The sequence below is a fragment of the Equus przewalskii genome, chromosome 7 (assembly GCF_037783145.1).
Source record: "Equus przewalskii isolate Varuska chromosome 7, EquPr2, whole genome shotgun sequence".
Taxonomy (NCBI): domain Eukaryota; kingdom Metazoa; phylum Chordata; class Mammalia; order Perissodactyla; family Equidae; genus Equus; species Equus przewalskii.
In genome coordinates, this window is record NC_091837.1 from 87,290,016 (window position 1) to 87,310,922 (window position 20,907).

The following is a 20,907-nucleotide window of genomic DNA, read 5'->3' on the forward strand; positions in this document are numbered from 1 at the left end:
TCTCCAGAATAATGCAATAATCTCCTGAGGACAGGAACACTTCCCTGCCATAGCTGACCACACAACCCAGGGTTTACCAACTACACATTGAATTGAACAACACTGAATCAAGTATGGCTATAGACTGATTTGAACAGAATGATTTTTTATTTGTTGTGTTTTAGAGGGGAAAGGGAACATTCAACATAATATTTAAAATAGTTCTAGAACACTTACAGAAAACTGACCCTTAATCAGTATAAAATCAACAGGCACAAAGGAAATACTATACTTTTTATAAATTTAAATCAATTGATTTAAAACTGAAAGAACTGTTTCAGCTCTTTTTTAATGATTCAAGCTTCATGACAGAATTCTATGCATCAATTAAGAAAATGAAAAGGATTAAAACTTCAACATTCAGAGAAAATCATTTGACAGAGCTCACTGGTATGGCTGAAATGCTGTGTTTATTAAAGTAGGTTTGGTCATGATTTATTTCATGGATATTTTTAAGGATAATCATTAATTGTCTGAAAGTCTAAGATTAAGAGCTAAATCAGCTAAATAATACTTTTAAATCAAATAAAGTTGCCAGATCAGTATCAGAAACTACAGGAATCAAATTTTAGGGTTATTAAGCATGAAAAAACCCAGATTATTAAGACAGCAGCTATTAGAAAGTCAAGAGAAATTTCATTATTCTGTGAAGAACTCTCCTAGTGGGAAAAAAGAGAGAGAGAGAGAAACTAAGTTACCTGATCACCTATTGTTCGCTTGCTCAGCAAATACATACTTACTGGGCCCCTACTGTATGCCAGGCACCATTTCAGATCCTGGGAACACAGCAGGAAGTAAAACAGAACCTCTGCCCTCCTGAAGCACACATTCCAGTAGAGAAGGCAGAGAGTAAACCAATGCACTTCATAAGATGTCAGGTGTGGCTGGAGTGCTAAGAAAATTTTTAAAATGGGATGGCGAAGATGGAGAGGAATAGAGAAGTGACAGGGAGAGTGGGCAGAGGAAGGCCTCTCTGATGAGGTGACATTTACGTAGAGACCAGGAGCCATGTGGATATCTAAGGGAAAAGTAATCATAGAAGAGGGAACAGCAGGTACAAAGGCTCAGAGATACAGTATATTTGGGAGTAAGGAGCCCAGTGGAGCCAGCACTGAAGGATGGAGTCAGGGGGCAGTGATGGCCAGATCAGGTAAGGCTTCAGGTCATCTTAGGACTTGTGCAATGGTGGAACCTAAGAGACAAGTGAGGAGGTCACTGCAATAATCTAGGTAAGACAGGCTGGTGGCTTGAACTCAGGGAGTAGTAGTGGAAATGGTGAGAAGTCTTCAGATTCTGGATAGATGTCCAAGGGAGAAATGACAGATTTTGCTCAGGGATTGGATCTGAGTGTGTATGAAAGACAGGAACCAAGGATAAGTCTAAGGTTTTTGCTTTATCAGCTATCAGCTAGAAGATTGAAGGTGCCATTTACTGAGATAGAGAAGACTATAGGAAGAACACGCTTCTGAGGGGAAGTAAAGAATTAGGTTTGGGACATGCTAAGTTGGAGATATGGAACATGGACTGTCAAGTGAAGATGTCAAAAAGGATACTGGATATATACGAATTTGGATTCAGGTGACACATATAGTTTTGAAATAAAAATGTAGGAGCTGTCAGCAATTAGATGGCATTTAAAGACCACAAAATGGGATGATATTTCATGAGGCCATGGTCAGTCCTGGGGTTCCACCCTTTTAAGAGGTTAGGAAGATAAAGAGGAATTAGCAGAGGAGACTTAGTGAGTTGAGCACTGTGCTAAGAGAGTAAATCCTTGTGGACCTAACTCCAAAGGCAGTGTGTTCTAGTTTAAAAGAGCTTTCTCCGACTCTAGTCAGAAAAATAAGAGTAGCCGATACGAGAATTAAACATGCACTGAGCAGAGTGTCTGGCATATCACACTCAATAAATATTAATTTCCTTTCTTTCCTCCTTCCACCCCATCACTAAGGAATTTCGACATTTTCACTCTGCATACCTATATCTGAAACTCTGTTATCTTGGCAACTCAGAGCACCCTGCTAAGGTCATAAATCCAATCCTTGCATGGCCCAATGGACCGATCAGTTTACACCCCAGACCCAAGGCAGCTGCCCAACATATATAAGCATTACCACATGTCACTTGGGACTAAAAGTAAAGATATTTCAGTGCAAGTCCATTATCACTATTAGATAAAAAAAGAGTCAACGACATCGTCTCACGCATATTGTGGGGGAAAGAGATATAATACTGTTTTCTCTAAACCTTGCCACGCAGAGCAGCCACCGCATTATCTGAGAGCTTGCCAGAAATGCAGACTCTCAGGCCCTACCCCAGAACTAATGGATCAGAATACGCAAGACCTGAGTAACAAGATCTCTAGGTGACCTGTTTGCACATTACACTTTGAGAAGCACTGCTCTGAATCTATCAGCTTCACCAAATTATTAGATTTCATATACTTCACTGAAAAAGTCAAAGTCTTCTGGTATAATCCTTCCCTACCCTCAGTCTGCTTGGCAGGCTGAGAAAGGGTCACAGCAATTCCCAGGATGCTCTGGGATCCTGCTCCCCGCACAGGGCCAGTACTTATGGCTCTCATTTCCCAGATGTTTCCCCAAATAAAATTACCTTCATTTGTTTTACCAATTTGATTTATCCAACCAAAACATTTTTCATGAGATTACCAATGCATCATTTTAACCTGTACATGGATATTCTCCAAAAATCATTTAAAATCAACAATTATCAATTTCAAAAAAGGCCCTCAAAGTCATTTTGTCAAAACTTTCAAATTCAGGAAATCTCTACATAGATACATATTATCACTTTTCAACTTCCAAATTTCATACTTGGTAAGTGGCAACTCAAATATTTAAAACCCACTTTCCAGGTAGGAAGTTTCAGGCTCCCAATTCCACTTTAATTTTTGGTGGGCTAGCAACAGGAAGAGGGTGGCACAAGCTTGTATTTACATAAACTGAAGGAGAATTTAACACCAAAGGAAGAGAATTTTTGTTCAGATCCCATTTCAAAGTTCTTAGTTAATCAATCAAAGCGATAACAACCATCTATAAACCAATACCTAAATGACAATCTCCTCAATAATCTTATACTGGTCTAATGAAGTTCCAAATTATATATTTAAAAGAGCTACCAAATATTACAGATACTGATTTGCCTTCAAGAACAAAAGCAAATAAACAAAAAAATAACTACTTTCCAAAAAAAAACCATGGAGAATTGGCTCTACATTATTCTAATACTAAAGTAAGTCAAAATAAAATAAATCTATTTCTATTTTAATTGGTTCCTGCCCAAATAAGCACACAGATAAAAAATAATCTATAATCAAAAAAGCAATAAACTATATGATACAACTGATAAGTTTTCCATCATACTTCAACCTATAGATTGATCGTACGTAATACTTAAGTTATTGTAGCACTACTAATTTTTCAGTTATATAATATTATTATATAAAGTGAGACACCCATATTTTAAATGCAACTCCAGTCTTAAATGACTAGAATTCTTCCATTTACAATGCTTATGCCTTGGAAAATTACCACTCTTCAAAACAGAAAATTTCCTCAGAAACATAATGACTAATGAATAAAAGTTAAAAATTACAATTAATAGAAGTGATGTTATTTTCTCTAAGGCAAAATACTATATTTAAAATTTAATGTTTTACCCTTGTTTTCCCAGAAGGCCTGATAATATATTGCATACGTAAGTGTTATTGAAAAATGGAGCTTTGACTCTGTGATCTGCAGATTGCTGGGGAACCAAGGGGCAAACGGCTACGACACAGCCCCAGCGGCACAGGAGAGAGGGGTTCAGTTTAGCAGTCTCTTCAGTACCTTCTCTAGGCGTGCCACACCTTTCTTTCTCCAATAAGTACATTACAAAACACTTACATGAGTCATTTGAGAGATTTTTACCACCAACTTTCAAATTGAGAGATATAACCTCCATTTAAAAATAGAGTCAGTAAGATAATTTAAAAGAAATATGTAAGCCTATTAAAATCACCTTTAACACACAGTCATATAATGGAAGAGTATCTCGCAATAAAAATTAAACAACTGCTACAAGCAATAGTAATGAATCTAAAAAAGAAAATTCTAAATGAATACAAACTTTATAACTCCATTTATATAATGTTCAAAAACACAAACTCGTCTGTAGTGACAGCAGTCAGAAGGGCGCTAGGCTCGGGGGAGGAAGGAGAGGTGAGAGACAGGAGGGGCCTCTGAAATGCTGCATGCTCCATGTTCTGGGGGCGCCACGCTTTAGACACAGATACAGTCACTTGGTAAAAATGCACTGAGCTGTGTACTTTTCTAAACACATGTTACACTACAATTTCAAAAAGTTACGTTAAAAAAAAATCCTTTACAGAACTCATTTTTTTATCAAATGATTTGTCAAAATTGTTCAAAACTGTTAGCCATTTCTCACTATCTACATTTCCAGTATAATCTTTGGTCACTGTGAAATGATCAGAAGGAAATGACAGGAGAGCACTTACTGGTAATATTCAGCAAACTATCAGTAAGCAACACTGCCTGCCTTACCTTTTCAACAGGGAGAAGCGTCTGGAGCAGTCGAACTGCGAACAGTGCAATGCTGACGAACGCCATCCTGTGGTGCACCAGCACCACCTCTGGTTGTTCCAAACTGATGCTGCTTTTGTGGTAACACATGGTGTCTCCAAGGGACCCCAACACCATGAGCAGTTTCTCTTTCTGCAAACATTTAAACACAAAACAGAGGAAAACAGCCAATTCTAGAGGCCAGTATACATATCTCATAGAGAACAATTTAAAATATTATTATAAAATAACTAAAACAAACCAAAACAAAAATTTATTCCTCTCTATAAGAACAACCAATATTACGAAGATAACTTTAAAAAGTACAAAACAATGATAACACCTAAATTTTAAAAATAATTTTTTAGTATGAATTCTAACTAATAAGCAAAAATAACAAAATATAAAAGCTTAATGAACCATAAATTCCTCTAGTTTCCAGTGCTTACTTGTTCCAACTTTTAACATTTGCATGTAAATCTCTCACCAAATATTTATCAGACTTACTGTATGCTTAACACAGCAGCAAGTATAATGGGAAAACAATGCATTCATGCAAGAGACATGATCCCTGCCCTCAAACTGATCCCAAAGTTACTAAAGAAATGAAACAGGGAAAGTCAAAAACTAATTGAGGGGCCGGCCTGGGGGCTTAGTGGTTAAATTTGCACACTCCGCATCAGCAGCCTGGGGTTCTTGACTTCAGATCCCAGGTGCGGACCTACATACCGCTCATTAACCCATGCTGTGATAGTGTCCCAAACACAAAAATAGAGAAAGATTGACACAGATGTTAGCTCAGGTACTATCTTCCTCAAGCAACTGGCAATGGATGTTAGCTCAGGGCCAATCTTCCTCACCAAAAAATAATAGTAATAATAATAATTGAATATCATGGGCCCAACCCAGTGGCCTAGTGGTTAAGTTTGCACACTCCACTTCAGTGGCCCAGGTTCAGTTCCCAGGCGTGGACCTACACTGCTCATCTGTCAGTGGCCAGACTATGGCAGCAGCTCACATACAAGAAGAGGAAGATGGGCAACAGATGTTAACTCAGGGCAAATCTTCCTCAGCAAAAAAAGAATAATAATTGAATATCAAAATGTATAAACTGCATCTTTAGGTAACAAGGTTGTTTCAAGGGGAAATGTTCTGCCATCATAAATTTCCAAATGATTTACTACTTAAATAGAAGCTATATCTTTCAGATTGAAAGGCATACATAAAATACGAAGAGAAAGCTAAAATGTAGTAGACTAACTTGCAAATCATAACCATATAGACCAAAATATATATCCTAGATATGCTGACGGGCCTGTAAACTAGCTGGTGAAACAGCATCGGTGAGACAGGAGAACAAAGACAGCACTGGGCTCTCCCTCACCTTCCCACTGAAAACACACGGAAACACAAACGGGGAACAACCCGTACACCAAGGACAGAAATCGAACGTATGTCAAAAGTTACTTTATTCAAGGATGAATAGACCAGAAACAAAACTAAAAGGTATCAAGCCTATAAAAATTACGTAAAGGATCAAAGCCACAATGAGATACCACTTCACCTCGATGAGGATGGCTATCATCAAAAATAATGGAAAATAACTAGTGAGGCTGTGGAGAAAACAGAACCTCTGTGCACTGCTGCTGGGACTGTAACATGGCGCAGTCGCTGTGGAAACAGTACGGCAGTTCCTCAAAAAATTAAACGTAGAAATACCGCACGATCCAACAATTTCACTTCTGGGTATATACCCAAAAGAATCGAAAGCAGAGACTCACACACAGATGCGCACATCAGCGTTCACAGATTATCCCAACAGCCAAAGACGGAAACTTGTCTATCAACAGACGAATGGATAAACAAAATGTGGTAGGTGGTATATAAATGCAATGAAATATTATTCAGCCTTAAAAAGGAACGAAATTCTGATGCATGCTACAACATGGATGAGCCTTGAAAACACTATGCTAAGTAAAATAAGTTAGAAACAAAAAAGACAAATATTGCATGATTCCACTTACGTGAGGTACCTAGAATAGTCAAACTCATAAAGAAGGGAAGTAGAATAGTCGTAACCAAGGGCTAGGGCAGAATGGGAATGGGGAGTTAGTGCTTATGTATACTTTACTACAATTAAAAAAGTTACATACAGGAGTAAATTGGGTTTTGTTACTTACATGGATCATTTGATAAATTTAAATTTTAAAATAAACACATATAAAATTAAAACTATGACACTTTCCAAATCATTGCACAAGGAAAAGGAAGACGAAACAATCTATATAGCAAAAACAAAAAAGGAAATAAAAGAGATAGCAAGAACTTTTGAGAGAAGACCAAGCATATCTGTACTACAAAGTTTCAATTTCCCTGAGTGAAATATGATTTCACATTGAAGTAAAAAAAAAAATTAGTAATTTACACATATAAGAAAGACATCTTTATGCATAAAAAGTTAAAAATTAAATGTGTAGTGAAATATGAATAAAAAATCTATGAATAAATGAATTCAGGGCAAAAAAATTGGATAAAGGGGGTAATTTTCTACTGATGAAACGCATAATTCAGAGTACAGACAATAGAAATGAGTCTTCGTGATCTGAATAACATCCAACATCAAGCAAAACCTGTTACTGAAATGCAGACGGATTTACAGGGTTAACGCAGTCTTTTTGAACTTAACAAAATAAACACATATAAACTTTGACCGTTTCAAAGAATACAACTCCTCAAGTTTCCATGGAATACTGACAAAAACTAACCATTTACCTAACCAAAGAAAACTCCAATATATATTTAAGGCTATATTCTCAGATCCCACGGAAATAAAACTAAAAATTAATAAAAATTTAAACCAAAGGCAACGCTTACAAAATTAAAACAGAAAAACTCAATAGCTGTTATATTAATAACACGGTCTAGAGAAAAAAAATTAGAAACAGAATGACAGTCTTATATTGACAGGTAATTCTTTCACACAGTACTTCTTCATCGGGCTAAAAATGTTTAAATGGCTGTGAAGCAGTTGATGCGGGGAACAAGGGCTAGTTTTCAGAGGATATTCATAGCTTTAACAAAGAAGGTACAGAATTAAAATATCAGATTAGCAAAATATTCTAAATATTCCCAACGAAACAGAATTTATAGTACAAACTATTTCTCCGCTGTCTGCTCATGATAAACGGGTTGTGGAGTCTGTAAAGCATCTGACACAAGCGACTGGGACAGCTCTCCCCCATATGCTTCCAGTCCCACACCCTCACCCCCTTGCCCACGGCAGCCAAGTGTTCCACGTGCAGCTCTCCCCAGGCTCTTCTCTGGGGAAGAGCTGGCTCATCCCGAGTCAGAACGACGCCAAACCGCTCCGCTGCATGCAGCAGAGAGCCCGCTCCAAGCAGAGCCGTGCGGAACCCGCAGCCTCGCTCCCACCACTTCCACCTCACGTTTCAGGCTCTACTTGCTGGCGTTCCCCCACGGCCCTACCGTTCACCACCACCCAGCACTCCACTTCTTGTCATTCTCTTGCCCTCAGCCAGATAAAAAACTCTACCTTTGTTTGCTTAGCCAAATCACAAGCATAATTTAAGATTCGATTCAGTCATGATTTACAAAAAGCCCTCCCTGAGGTCCCAGGTTGGGCTTTTTTCAAGGCACCCTTGGCAATAAACATGGTCAAAAACATAGAATCTTAGGTGACCTAGGAAAAGAAACTGTGCCCCTACTTCCTCATTTGTAAAATGGGTTATCTATCTTCTCAGGTGGGGATGATTAAATGACCTTACACACACACAGTGCTTATTAGACTCTATCATAGAGTAAGGGCTATATTTAAACTATCTTTAACTACTCCTCCTTCCTGCTTCCCTGTTTCACCAGTGTCACAATAAAAGCATCTATCACCCACAAGAGTGAAAAACTGCCACTTATTCATCTCATACCACAGTGCCTAGCATATAATAGGTAATCAAAGAATGTTTGGTGAACTAAAATAACTGTCTCTGGACTGGTGGCAACAGAAGGGAAGTCATATGCTACTGAGAGATCCCACTCACCCAATTATAAATTCACAATCTGGTTCAATTACCCTTATTGAGCCCTTGCTGGATACAAAGTTCATCTCCCTAGGTACCCTCACAGTCCTCGCAGCCCCACTTGAACTCCAATCTTCCAACATGCTGGATATCTAAGTTACCAGCTCACAGCAGCCAAGACAAGAATTTAGAGGCAAGGAGTCATAAAGAAGGAGAAAAGACTGCTTCTCTCGACATTGCCATGACAGGAGCAACAGAGAGAAGAAACACAAAAAAACGAACAGAAGACAGCCCCAGCACTGCGGTTATCTGCCATGAGGGGAAGATCCTTCTCCTTGAACTCACTTACCATGTGAATTAGGAAAAAAGAGACCTGACTTCACAGAGAAGCCAAAAAGGGATGACATAATTTTTAGGTCAACCTAAGTTTTACAAGTGCTTATCAATACATTTTTTATTTTAACAAAATATAATAATTTCAGTGAAAACGTTTTTCTTTTATTTACTTCAAGTGAAATAAAAATATTCCATTTTAGGGGGGAAAATTCCTTTGACCATGCTGACACAAACCGAGTTAGCTAGTCCCAGACGCGACGCCTATCAGCACAATTTGGAAAGATCTAGAGATTTGATTACACATCCTTAGGTATTTAATTTTTGAATTGGTAACAACACATTTATTATTTTGTTCCTTTAATGACTCAACAAAAATACTCCTTCTAGCTTTCTTTTTAAACTTGGCAAAAGTAGGGACATTAAGAAATTCTACTTAATTGTTTGCTTCTATGAATGTATAGCCGAAGGAATGAGATTTTTCCTGGGAGACATTTATTCTTTTAAACAAGTAAATCAAATACTTGCTTGATTCTTCAAGCAGTACTGTTTTATTCAACATTTCTAACATACCACTTGGCACTTGGACAACAGATTTAACCTTTAAAGTAAAAATAATTCATTGAATCATAAAAGATCAGCAGCCAAAAGTTAAAAGCGAACGACTAAACTTTTACAGATAAATGTTCCGGCCAAGAAAATTTAAGTTAATTTAAGAAGCAACCGATAAAACATTCTTCACACTTCTAAGGAAAAACTCACTGTTGAAAACCTTCAATATGTGAAAATCTTCTAAAAGTACTACAAAATAGTGTGATAACCTTAAGGACTAAAGAAAACTAAGATTAAGAACTATTATCCCTATTTTATAGATAAAGAAATTGAAGGACTTGAAACAACATATTATACCTATCATAAAATATTTGCTTCTCTTTTCAAGAGATTTGTGTTATTAAAAAAGTCTGAGTTTTTCACACATGGGCATTGGCATTAAATAAACATCTGTATTCTATTTACTTTTTCTGTTCTAACCTCTATTCACAAGGATTTCAGGCAGCCTATAACAAAGTTTAATAAAACACAGACAGACCAAGGTCAAAATAACATAAAGAGAAAAAAAATGTTAACTATGAGAGTCAATACATATTTTTACAACTAATTGATTTTACTTCCACTTCTCTGACAAGCCAAGCAAAAGAAAAAAAAGAAAGAAAGAAAAGACATAAGTTGCCAATTGACATAAACAAAAAACATAGAACACCAGTTCTCCAAGGAAAGGAAGCTTATCACATAATTTCAAATAAAAGATATAAAAATGACACGATTTATGATTACTGAAATGTAGAAAGGGATGCATATGGCTTTAGTTTACATGGATACATACCCTGGTAGTTCACAGATCTCTTAAATATTATGCTGTAATTTAACATTCCTGAGGTTCCTGTACATGTGTTTATTACTTATCAAAACACTTATTCCAAAAAAAAGAAAATATAACACAACATTTTCCAAAATTATCTGCCCTACTGAAATACAAATAACACAGAACACTGAAAGAAAGAAATGAGACAAAATAGCATAAGAACAATGAGTTCATTCACATAAAATTATAGAAAATGCAAACTAATCTATATCATGAGTGTATTCATGTTAAAATCTATCAAAAAACTTCTAAAAACATGTACAGCTTATTTTATGTCAATTATACTTCAATAAAGCTGTTAAACACACACATATATATATTCACACACATTTATATGAATAAACAACAAAAAATGTACAAAATCTATATGAGGAAAATACTCCTGGAAGACAAAAATGTAGACTTCAAGAAATGGAAAGACAGTAAATTTTTCCCAAGGTGTGGAAAGAATCTTTCTGACTGTGATTCAAAACTCAGAACCAATTTTTAAAAAAGAAACTGATAAATCCAGCTACACAAAAATAAAAAAATGAATAAAAGCTTCTGCATGGCAAAAAGCATGATGAAGAGAGTCACGAAAACCTAACTGGGGGAAAAAAATTGCAACTTGTTTCAAAAGGCCAATGTCCTTAACATCTAAAGAGTGCTCAGAAATCAAGAAAAAGAACAAAAGACCAACAACCCAAGAGAAAAATAGATAAAGGCCTGGATGGTTTACAGAAAAAGAAATGAAAACATCCTTTAAAGTTACAAAAAGATATTCCACTTTACTCATAGAGAAGTGCAAATTAACACTACACTAACAGACCACATCTCCTTTATCAGAATGGCAAAAGTCTGAGGTTTGACTACAAACCCTACTGCTGAGTCTATAAGAGAAAACATATCTTAATAAATTGCTAGTGAGTGAATGAAATGGTATAGCTATATAGGAGAATGCAACAATATATACAATTAAAAATACATTTACTTTTTGAGACAGGAATCTCACTTAAAGAAATCTACCCTAGAGACACACTTGTACAAGTATGAAATGACATATGCACATTACTCATTTCACATAATTTATATTAGCTATTCTGTCCATGAACAGGAGACTGGGTGAATAAACACACAAGGAAGCACTTGTAGCTTATAAAAAAGAACAATGAAGATCTCCATGTATGGACATGGACTAAGCTCCATACCTATTATTTCACACATACAGGATATACTTTTAAGTTGTAAAAACAAGGTGTAAAACTGTATATGACATACCACCTTTTTTGTAAGATGTGGGAGGGGGAATAAGAATCTACATACTTATTTGCTTTCCTATGCCAAAACTAAAATAAAAATGGTAAAAATAAACCAGAGAACAGGATAGCAGGGAGACATCTCTGAGTTACATTTTCATGAAGAGAAAGCAATTCCCAAAAGTGAAAACAAATTGAAACAAATCTATCTATATAGTGAAATGGTAAGAGACAAGAATTCTTTCAAGTGACTGAGAAATGGCCTGTTTCATACTATGCACAAAATAAACCTGGGACATACTACAGCTACAAGAAAGAAAACTTCCAAAGACTAATGAGACAATGAAGCCAGCTTAAAAGGACCAAAATAAAGTAAAATACTAATATATTACCCATATCCCAAGGAAAACATTGATTCTCACCATGTCTATAGCAAAAAGGCTGTTGTCATCCCAGATATCTGCGGAAATTGCTTCACCAACGAGTATCATATCCTCTGCAAGCAATTCCAGAACTCTTATTACCATCTGTCTACTTCCTAGGAATACAAACAGGAGAGAGAAGGAAAAAAGTTCACTTTCAAATAAATGGCTGAATACAATACTACTCAATCCTACAGTTAGTCTGCCCCCAAATCCCTAGTTTCTCTTTTCATTTTTTTGAAGTTTTTAAAACTGTTGGAAGGGATGAACAGGGAAGTCACAATCCACAGCCACCACTGAAGACTTCTGCTCAGATCATAATACTACTTACAACAAATGAAACATGTTCATAAGCGGGAAAGACACTCAAGAAGAGAATAGAAAAATCTGACTTAAGCACTGTGCACTAGATCAAAATAATTTTCAAATTCAAAGACTGTCCATGTTATACATAAGAGGTGACACAGCACCAGAGAGGGTTAGAAAATGCATTCTCATAATTTCCCATTTAGTACTAGAAGGCTTTCAGCCTCATCATAAATCAGTATTTTCCCACACAGGAACTGCCTGGGAAACTATGCTTGCACTGGAATAACTAAAGGAATAAATGTTCGTGCTGCCATTTGCTAAAGAAACTTTGAGGACTTCCATCCGAAATAGGTCCTCAAGCCTACACTCATCTTAAATCTAAAAAATATTCTAAAGAAACCGTGCTGTCAGAGTCACACCCAGCAGAGCAATCTTCTTCCTCCACAGAGAGAGAATCACAAAGGAATTCCGCTACTCACAGTTCTAAGTGAGGTTAACATCCAGTCAAGACTCTCCTGTCTCATATACCAAAGGTAAGTTTCTAATGAATAAAAGTAAAACAAACTACCAGATCCTAAGTGTCTAGATTAATTCTTTCATTAGAACAGCAGCAGTAAGTTCTGTTAGAAATCTCTTATGATATTGAACAATTACAAATTATGCAATAATATACCACAAAAGGGCAACAGAACATTTAGAAAATTTTATGTACCAAGATACAGCTTTATAATGATCAATCTGACTTTTTACAGCAAATTAAGAAAAGGTTAAATGCAAAATCATTAAATCTAAAACTGTTCCTCTCAGTATACCATGCTGAGACAAGCATAAATACTTTACGATGCCAAAGGTCAGATCTTCCTTCGTTTCACATTATTAGTACGTGAATTAATATGTACCCCAAAGGCCTAGAAGCAGACTTATTCAGTCAACAAGAAGTTAGGACATACAGATTTCCTCAGGATAAAAAAAACTTTTTTTTTGAATAAAAAAATTTGTAATGCTTCCCAAATATATACCTACCTTCTGCTTTCCTCCTCATCACCTCCAAACAGGCAAAAAATAGCCACAGGACTTAAAGAATCATTAGCATGGGATATATTTTTTATTCAGCCAATATAAACCAAAAAAAGGTAAAACTCATTTAGCCTGTATTTATATCTTAACAAGTTTATCAACTACTAAAGATGTGTAGATTTAGAGAATAAAAATCATTGTTCTCTCCAGATCTTTCTTTACACTGCAGTATGCTAAGTACTTCAGAGCATGGACCTTAGCTTCAGAAGAACCTTGCTTCAGGTCTCTGTTCTTAGCTGTTTGACTTTGGATAAGTTTCTAAACCACTCTAACTCTGTTTCCTCATTTGTAAAACGGAGATACAAGCAGTAACAACCACTGACGGAAGGACAAGATGGGTTGGTGTGAGGAGCGCATGAAATCATGCACACAAAACCAAGTCGGACAGCCAAGCACAGCAGAACTCAATACACAGTGACGGTGGTTTGACGACTAGACTGTTGGGCATCAGCCATATTGCCACAGTTCTTATCACTCTGCTGAAATCACAACTACATTCCACTGCATATTTCAGTATATCTTTGCAAATTTACCCAGCACACTTGAGAGAAAATGTAACTCAAGAATGTTTGAGTTGTTTTTTGGGTTTTTTTGTTTTTAGGAAAAAGAAACTCCTGCAAAGGTAAGAATCTAGTTTGGGGTTTGTTTTTGTCTTTAACATGTGTCATAGCTTAAGTAAGAACTGAGTGGGAGAATGAAACTGAGAGCAACTCAGAAAGTTTCTAAAGAGCAAAGGCCAAACATCTTTTTATCGTCTATCATGCTGCTCCACCTTCTCTAACTTACTCCAGCTGCACAGGTTTTCCAGTGCTTACGTTTAAAACAGCATTTGAGAAGTGCAAGCCTGTGCAATAAGAAGCCATAAACGAAAGGGGATGCGCTGTCTGCAGTGCTCCGTGGCATCCATGTTTAATTAAGAGATAATAAAGACCTTATTAAGTTCTTAGCAATTTGTATCCCAAAAGATAAGTAAGTACTGATTCTAAAGGTCCAAATGTAGACAGAAGGTGAAAACAAGAAAAATAAGAGTCCTAGAAAACCGACAAAACAAACACAATTATATAAAAAGAACTAGGATTTCAGAAACAACTAACCCGTTCTTAGGAGAGGAACCGCTGATTCCAGGACGGAGACACAGAACTGGGCAAGACTGAGCTGCTGGAACTGCACCTCCAGCGCGTCCTCGGTCTCCAGCTCCGACAGACCTATGTGCGCCATCTCCAAAGGCGAGGGGACGGAGTTCACAGGAGCACGACCGCTGCTCCCACTGCAAAACAAACAAGTGGCAACTATTGAATATGGAAACAGCTCACAAGAGATTGACTGCACATCTGCTGCCTTGCAAACTAGAAACCTCACACTGGACACAACTATACTGCTTCATGCAACAGTTCTGGTCAGGTTTGTAGAAACCTTGACCAATTTATGAGATTAAATTCCATAGACGGCTCAAAACTGTAAATGAAACCAAAAATGCATTTATATTTTGCTTTTCAAACTGATGTTCTTGAAATCTGTCAACATTCCTATAGTAGCAATCAACATTAGCACTGAAACCATTCATTTCTAAAGGAAAGTAACCAGATTCATAGCAAAGTTGTTCGGTAATCAACTTATAAAGGCAAAACTAAATAATTCACATAGTTTCCTGAGTTTTCTGTGATTTTCACCAAATGTTCTGAGTAAGCCAATGTTAGCAACCGAAGAATGCCAGAAAAACATGAGAAATGGATTACTTTAATTAGCACATTCAACATCACAGAGTGATATTGAATACACCAAAAAATGGAACATCTCATCTTTCTTGACTTCCTCCATAAAAACATTCTTACCTTGGATGTAAAGTGGTGGGGTAACAGTGCTAGAGAAAGGCTTGAAACTCACATTTACAAAGAATCTCAAAATTTTGACTGTTGGTATTGTCCACAATTGAAGCTGAATCACAGAGACACACTAACGCTATTGAAACATGTACAACACCCAAAATTTAATAGATGTTTTGTCATTTCTTCAATTTCACCACACAAAGTATCCCAAAATATGGAAATCAGCTGTACTTCTCTCCAACTCTGAAAGGCCCCATGAGGAAGATGCTCACTCAGGAGTGAAAATTCACAAGCACAGAGCACACCCTATGGATATAGCTTAGTGAAGGAGGGACAAAGGCTTTCTAAGAGTAAAGAGAAAAACCAGGCCTGCTCCCCACCAGCTACCAGGCAAGGACTAGGAGCACAGGCTCTCACATCATACTGTCCAACCCCGCCCTGCTCTGGACCAACTCTATAAACTGGGGTTAGGCTCCAGCCTCTCGGAACCTCAGGGTTTTCTGTAAAATGATGATAGCAATGACAACACCAATCCTATTAAAGGACTGTTAGGAGGACAACTAAAGGAGACCAAGCGCGTACGGCACTTGGCCTAACACCAAGCCCACAGCCAGTACAGGCAGCCCTAGCTGGTAGCAGCAGCAGCGCCATGAGACAATAATTAGCCAGCAGACAAGGGCTGGCCTTACTGAGCATTTATCAGAATGACACTAAACAAGAGGCTAATACGTTTTTAGATGCTTGTAGCCTAAGGATGAGGTAAAATACAAACACCATGCCAATCCCTTTAAGAAAGTTCACAATAAAAGTCTGTGTTTACACAAACAAGTAGGAGTCCATAAACCATGCACCCTGAAGGAGTCTGTTTTACAGATTCTCCAATTATTCCTTTTAAAACACTGATGTATTTAAATCATGCTTAGACTTACAAAAACGGGTTTTAAATATTATCAAATGTATCTATCATTTAAACCTATGCTTTTAAACTAGATCACATTCCATTTGTGGCTGGCAAAAAAAATTTAGTGAGTGAGAATTATCACTCTTCTTTCAGTGCAATAGAAACAGAAAATATAGTTCACTGTGTAGCACATGGAATCTGAGTACTATTTTGTGAACACTTTGTTTTAGTGGACACACAGGCACACATGCACACACATGCAGTTTAGGTCTGTGTACTGAACACCGAACTACAACGTAGGACTTATTTCCTACTGTGGGTCATGGTCTAAAAAAGTACGAAAACCACTCATTTAACAGAAGGTCAACACGTGTGGTAATGTTTCGAAAGAGAAGTCAGAGGAAAATGATGATTGCCCTCTGAAACTGAGACACACACATTAACCTGGCTTGTCTACAGTCACCTGGAAGACAGTGCATCCCAATCCTGGCCGTCTCCTCTGGGTCGCTGGCCTGTGCGCCCAACCACAGAAGGCCGGGGGCTGCTGCTTCCTGGAGAAGGATTCTGGGAATGATGAGTAACTCTTACATCATGACAATAAGACAAAGAAGAATTCTGGGAAATTGTATCTGGGGGAAAAAAAAAAGAAAATTATCCCATAGTACAGACAGATTGCTGATTATGTAGTATTTATGCGTCATTCTTCCAAATAAACACTAACAAAATTCAGATAGTAGAAATGCTACTATAGGAGTAAAAATAAAACTAAAGGTCAACCTTTTCGGCAAGTATTCACTTAGCACATTTAGGTTTATATCTAACTGACCTGGTTATATGGAACTTTCTAGCCAACATACACTTACAACAGTGTTCATTTACAACATTAAAGACTGCCAAAGCGGGATACCAGACTGTGCACTCCCTTGCTTAAAACTATCCAAGAAACCCTACCTCAAACCATTTGCAAAAATTAACTCAAAATGGATTAAAAATCTAAATGTAAGAGCAAAAACCATAAGTCTCTTTAGCAGATAATATAGCGGTAAATCTTCATGACCTTGGATTTAGAAATGGATTCTTAGATATGACACCAAAAGCACAACCAAAGAAAACATAGATAAACTGAACTTCAAAATTAAAAACGTCTGTGCATCAAAGATTATCAAGATGACACCTACAGAATAGGAGAAAATATTTGCAAATCATATATCTGATAAGGATTTAATATCCAGGATAAACAAAGAACTCCTAAAATTCAACAATTAAAAAACAAACAACTTGGGCCAGCCCCAGTGGCCTAGTGGTTAAGTTCAGCGCACTCCACTTTGGCAGCCCAGGTTCAGTTCCTAGGCACAGTCCTACATATTTGTCTATCAGTAGCCATGCTGTGGTGGTGGCTCACATACAAAATAGAGGAAGACTGGCAACAGATGTCAGCACAGGGCGAATCTTCCTCAGCTAAAAAAAAAAAATTTAAAAATGGGCAAAGAACTTCAAAAGACATTTTTCCATAGAAGATATACAAATGACCAATAAGTACATGAAATTTCACCAGGGAATTACTAGTCATTAGACAGTAGTCTTTAGGGAAATGCAAATCAAAACACGAGGGGTCAGGGGCCAGCTCCATGGCCCAGTCGTTAAGTTTGCATGCTCTGCTCCAGCAGCCCAGGATTTCACTGGTTCGGATCCTCAGTGCAGATATGGCACCACTCATCAAGCCATGCTGACACAGCAACCCACATAGTGGACCTAGAAGGACCCCCAACTAGACTATATGACTATGTAGTGGTGTGGTGTTGGGGACAAGAAGAAGAAAAAATTAAAAAAAGAATACAGAAAATTGGCAACAGATGGTAGCTCAGTTGCCAAACTTTAGGGGAAAAAAAAAAACAATGATGGGCTGGCCTGTGGTGAGGTGGTTACATTCAATGCCTTCTGCTTCAGTGGCCTGGGTTTGTGGGTTTGGATTCCAGTCGCAGACCTACACCAATTGACAGCCATGCTGTGGCAATGACCCACATATAAAGTGGAAGAGGACTGGCACAGATGTTAGCTCAGGGCTAATTTTCATCAAGCAAAAAAAGAGGAAGACTAGCAACAGATGTTAGTTCAGGGTGTATCTTCCTCAGCAAAAGAAAAAAAGACCCACAACGAGATACCACTCCACACCTACTAGGATGACAAAGATTTTTTAAAAAATAGAAAATAACAAGTGCTGGCAAGGATGTGGAGAAATGCGAAGGCTTATACATCACTGGAGAGAATGCAAAATGGTGCAGCCACTACGGAAAACAGTTTGATGGTTTCTCAAAAAGCTAAACATAGAATTAACACAGGATCCAGCAATTCTACTCTCAGGTATACACCCAACAGAATTGAAAAGAGGTGCTCAAACAGATATGCCAATGCTCACTGAAGCATTACTCACAATAGCCAAAATATGGGAACAATCCACATGTCCATCGGCAGATAAATAAACAGTGTGGTATAGCCATACCATGGAATATCATCCAGTCATAAAAAAGGCACGAAGTTCTGACATATGCTATACAAATGGAAAACATTTTGTTAAGTGAAACAAGCCAGACATAAAAGGACAAATATTGTATGATTCCACTTGTATGAGGTAGCTAGAATAGACAAATTTAGAGGCAGAAAGTAGATTAGAGGCACCCAGGGGCTGCAGGAGGAAGGGCAAATGGGGAGTCCGGCTCAGTGGTTCCAGAGCTTCTTTCCAGGGTGATGAAAAAGGTTTGAGAACAGGTCAGGTGTTGGTTGCACAACAGTGTGACTGTAATTAATGCCACCAAACTGCACCTTTAAGAATGGTTGTAAGGGCACATTTTATGTTACATATATTTTACCATAATTTTTAAAGAATTAGGTAAAATAAAGGAATTTGCAGAGGGGAAAAAAAAAAACCTCTTCAAGAGCTTCTCACTGCACTTCAACGAAAATATAAAATCCTTACCAAGGTCAACAAGTCCCCACACGCTCTGGCCCCCGCTGCCTCTCGGTCTCCCCTCGCTGCCTCTCTGCCCTCCCCAGCCCAGCACCGGGTCACCGCACTCCACCCACACGCTCTGGCCCCCGCTGCCTCTCGGTCTCCCCTCGCTGCCTCTCTGCCCTCCCCAGCCCAGCACCGGGTCACCGCACTCCACCCACACGCTCTGGCCCCCGCTGCCTCTCTGGTCTCCCCTCGCTGCCTCTCTGCCCTCCCCAGCCCAGCACCGGGTCACCGCACTCCACCCACACGCTCTGGCCCCCGCTGCCTCTCTGGTCTCCCCTCGCTGCCTCTCTGCCCTCCCCAGCCCAGCACCGGGTCACCGCACTCCACCCACACGCTCTGGCCCCCGCTGCCTCTCTGGTCTCCCCTCGCTGCCTCTCTGCCCTCCCCAGCCCAGCACCGGGTCACCACACTCCACCCACACGCTCTGGCCCCCGCTGCCTCTCTGGTCTCCCCTCGCTGCCTCTCTGCCCTCCCCAGCCCAGCACCGGGTCACCACACTCCACCCACACGCTCTGGCCCCCGCTGCCTCTCTGGTCTCCCCTCGCTGCCTCTCTGCCCTCCCCAGCCCAGCACCGGGTCACCACACTCCACCCACACGCTCTGGCCCCCGCTGCCTCTCTGGTCTCCCCTCGCTGTCTCTCTGCCCTCCCCAGCCCAGCACCGGGTCACCACACTCCACCCACGGGCCTGGTTTCCGTTCCTCAGGCACGTCACCCTCGCTGCTGAGGCTCTGACCTTCCTGGAACACCCGCCCTGCAGCTCTTCAAGCAGACGCCCCTTCTCGCCCTCCAGGTCGCCTCCTCTGAGAGGCTCTCCCTGACCATCCTACCTAAGTAAGCTGCGCTCCCTCCATCACCTTCTGTCACACCACCCTCCTTGTTCCCTTCGAGCACTTCTGATCTGAAGTGAACTTGTTTATTACCTGTCTCCAATATTCCAAAATCTAACCTCATAAAGGCTGAGACTTTACCCGTTTTGTTCAGTGTTATACCCCCAGAGACTAGAATATTGGTTGGCATATAGTAGACGATAAATAAATATTTATTTACTACATGAATAAATCTTCAGAAATACCAAGCAATTTTATCATCATTATAATTTTTTTTTCTGATGAAATATGGGGCACCCAAAAGCTCTCTTATCAGCCAACTGCAGAATGCTGTATCTCAAGAAAGTTAAGGAGGAAACCCCAGACCCTGTGAGATCTATAATAAAGCTAACGTAGGGCAAAAATATTCAAGGAGCACAGGATCAGTGAAACTCTCAACAAAACAGGGATTAACTGTAAAGCATAATGACAAATCACTATAATATTCAATGCATACTGTAAAAGCACACAGAAATCTTAAGTTGTAAATACTGTTTTGACAAGGCCAGCCTCGTACTCTATTTGGCCATTAGATGGTGCTTTTTCCCTGAAAAGTTTGACACTATCATATAATACTATGACTACATCACAAGTCAAATAAAAATAGTCTTCATAAAATAAAAATTGGTATTTTTCAAACCAAACAATTTATTAACACAACACGTAACGTGTGAAAATACCCAAAGTCCCACATGAATAGCGGGACTCAGAATCCTAGTCCCTAACTGCCAAAAACACTCTTTACGTATGGGAGAAAGAAAAAAAACACCTGCAAAGGTCTCTTATCAAAAATAAAAAAAGAGAGTGGGATCATGAGTGGTTCTGTCAATCACACAGTTTGTTT

At 38.7% G+C, this 20,907-nt stretch overlaps 1 protein-coding gene across 9 annotated transcripts in view; it reads right to left on the reverse strand.

Annotated features, from left to right (window-relative positions):
* RTTN (rotatin) overlaps window positions 1-20,907 on the reverse strand; it is a 151,555-nt gene that overhangs the window by 121,898 nt on the left and 8,750 nt on the right. For 8 of the 9 annotated variants that reach the window (XR_011542099.1, XR_011542100.1, XM_070627848.1 and 5 more), the window contains 4 exons: window positions 16,646-16,811; window positions 14,550-14,722; window positions 12,070-12,185; window positions 4,605-4,775 (listed from right to left, as the gene is read on the reverse strand). Coding sequence is in view for 6 of the 9 variants with exons in the window: in XM_070627848.1 (XP_070483949.1) it covers window positions 4,605-4,775; window positions 12,070-12,185; window positions 14,550-14,722; window positions 16,646-16,811 (626 nt within the window). In the remaining 3 variants the exon portion in view is untranslated. Of the gene's footprint in view, window positions 1-4,604; window positions 4,776-12,069; window positions 12,186-14,549; window positions 14,723-16,645; window positions 16,812-20,907 lie in introns of those variants that run through there. The other variant, XM_070627856.1, reaches the window with a different exon arrangement.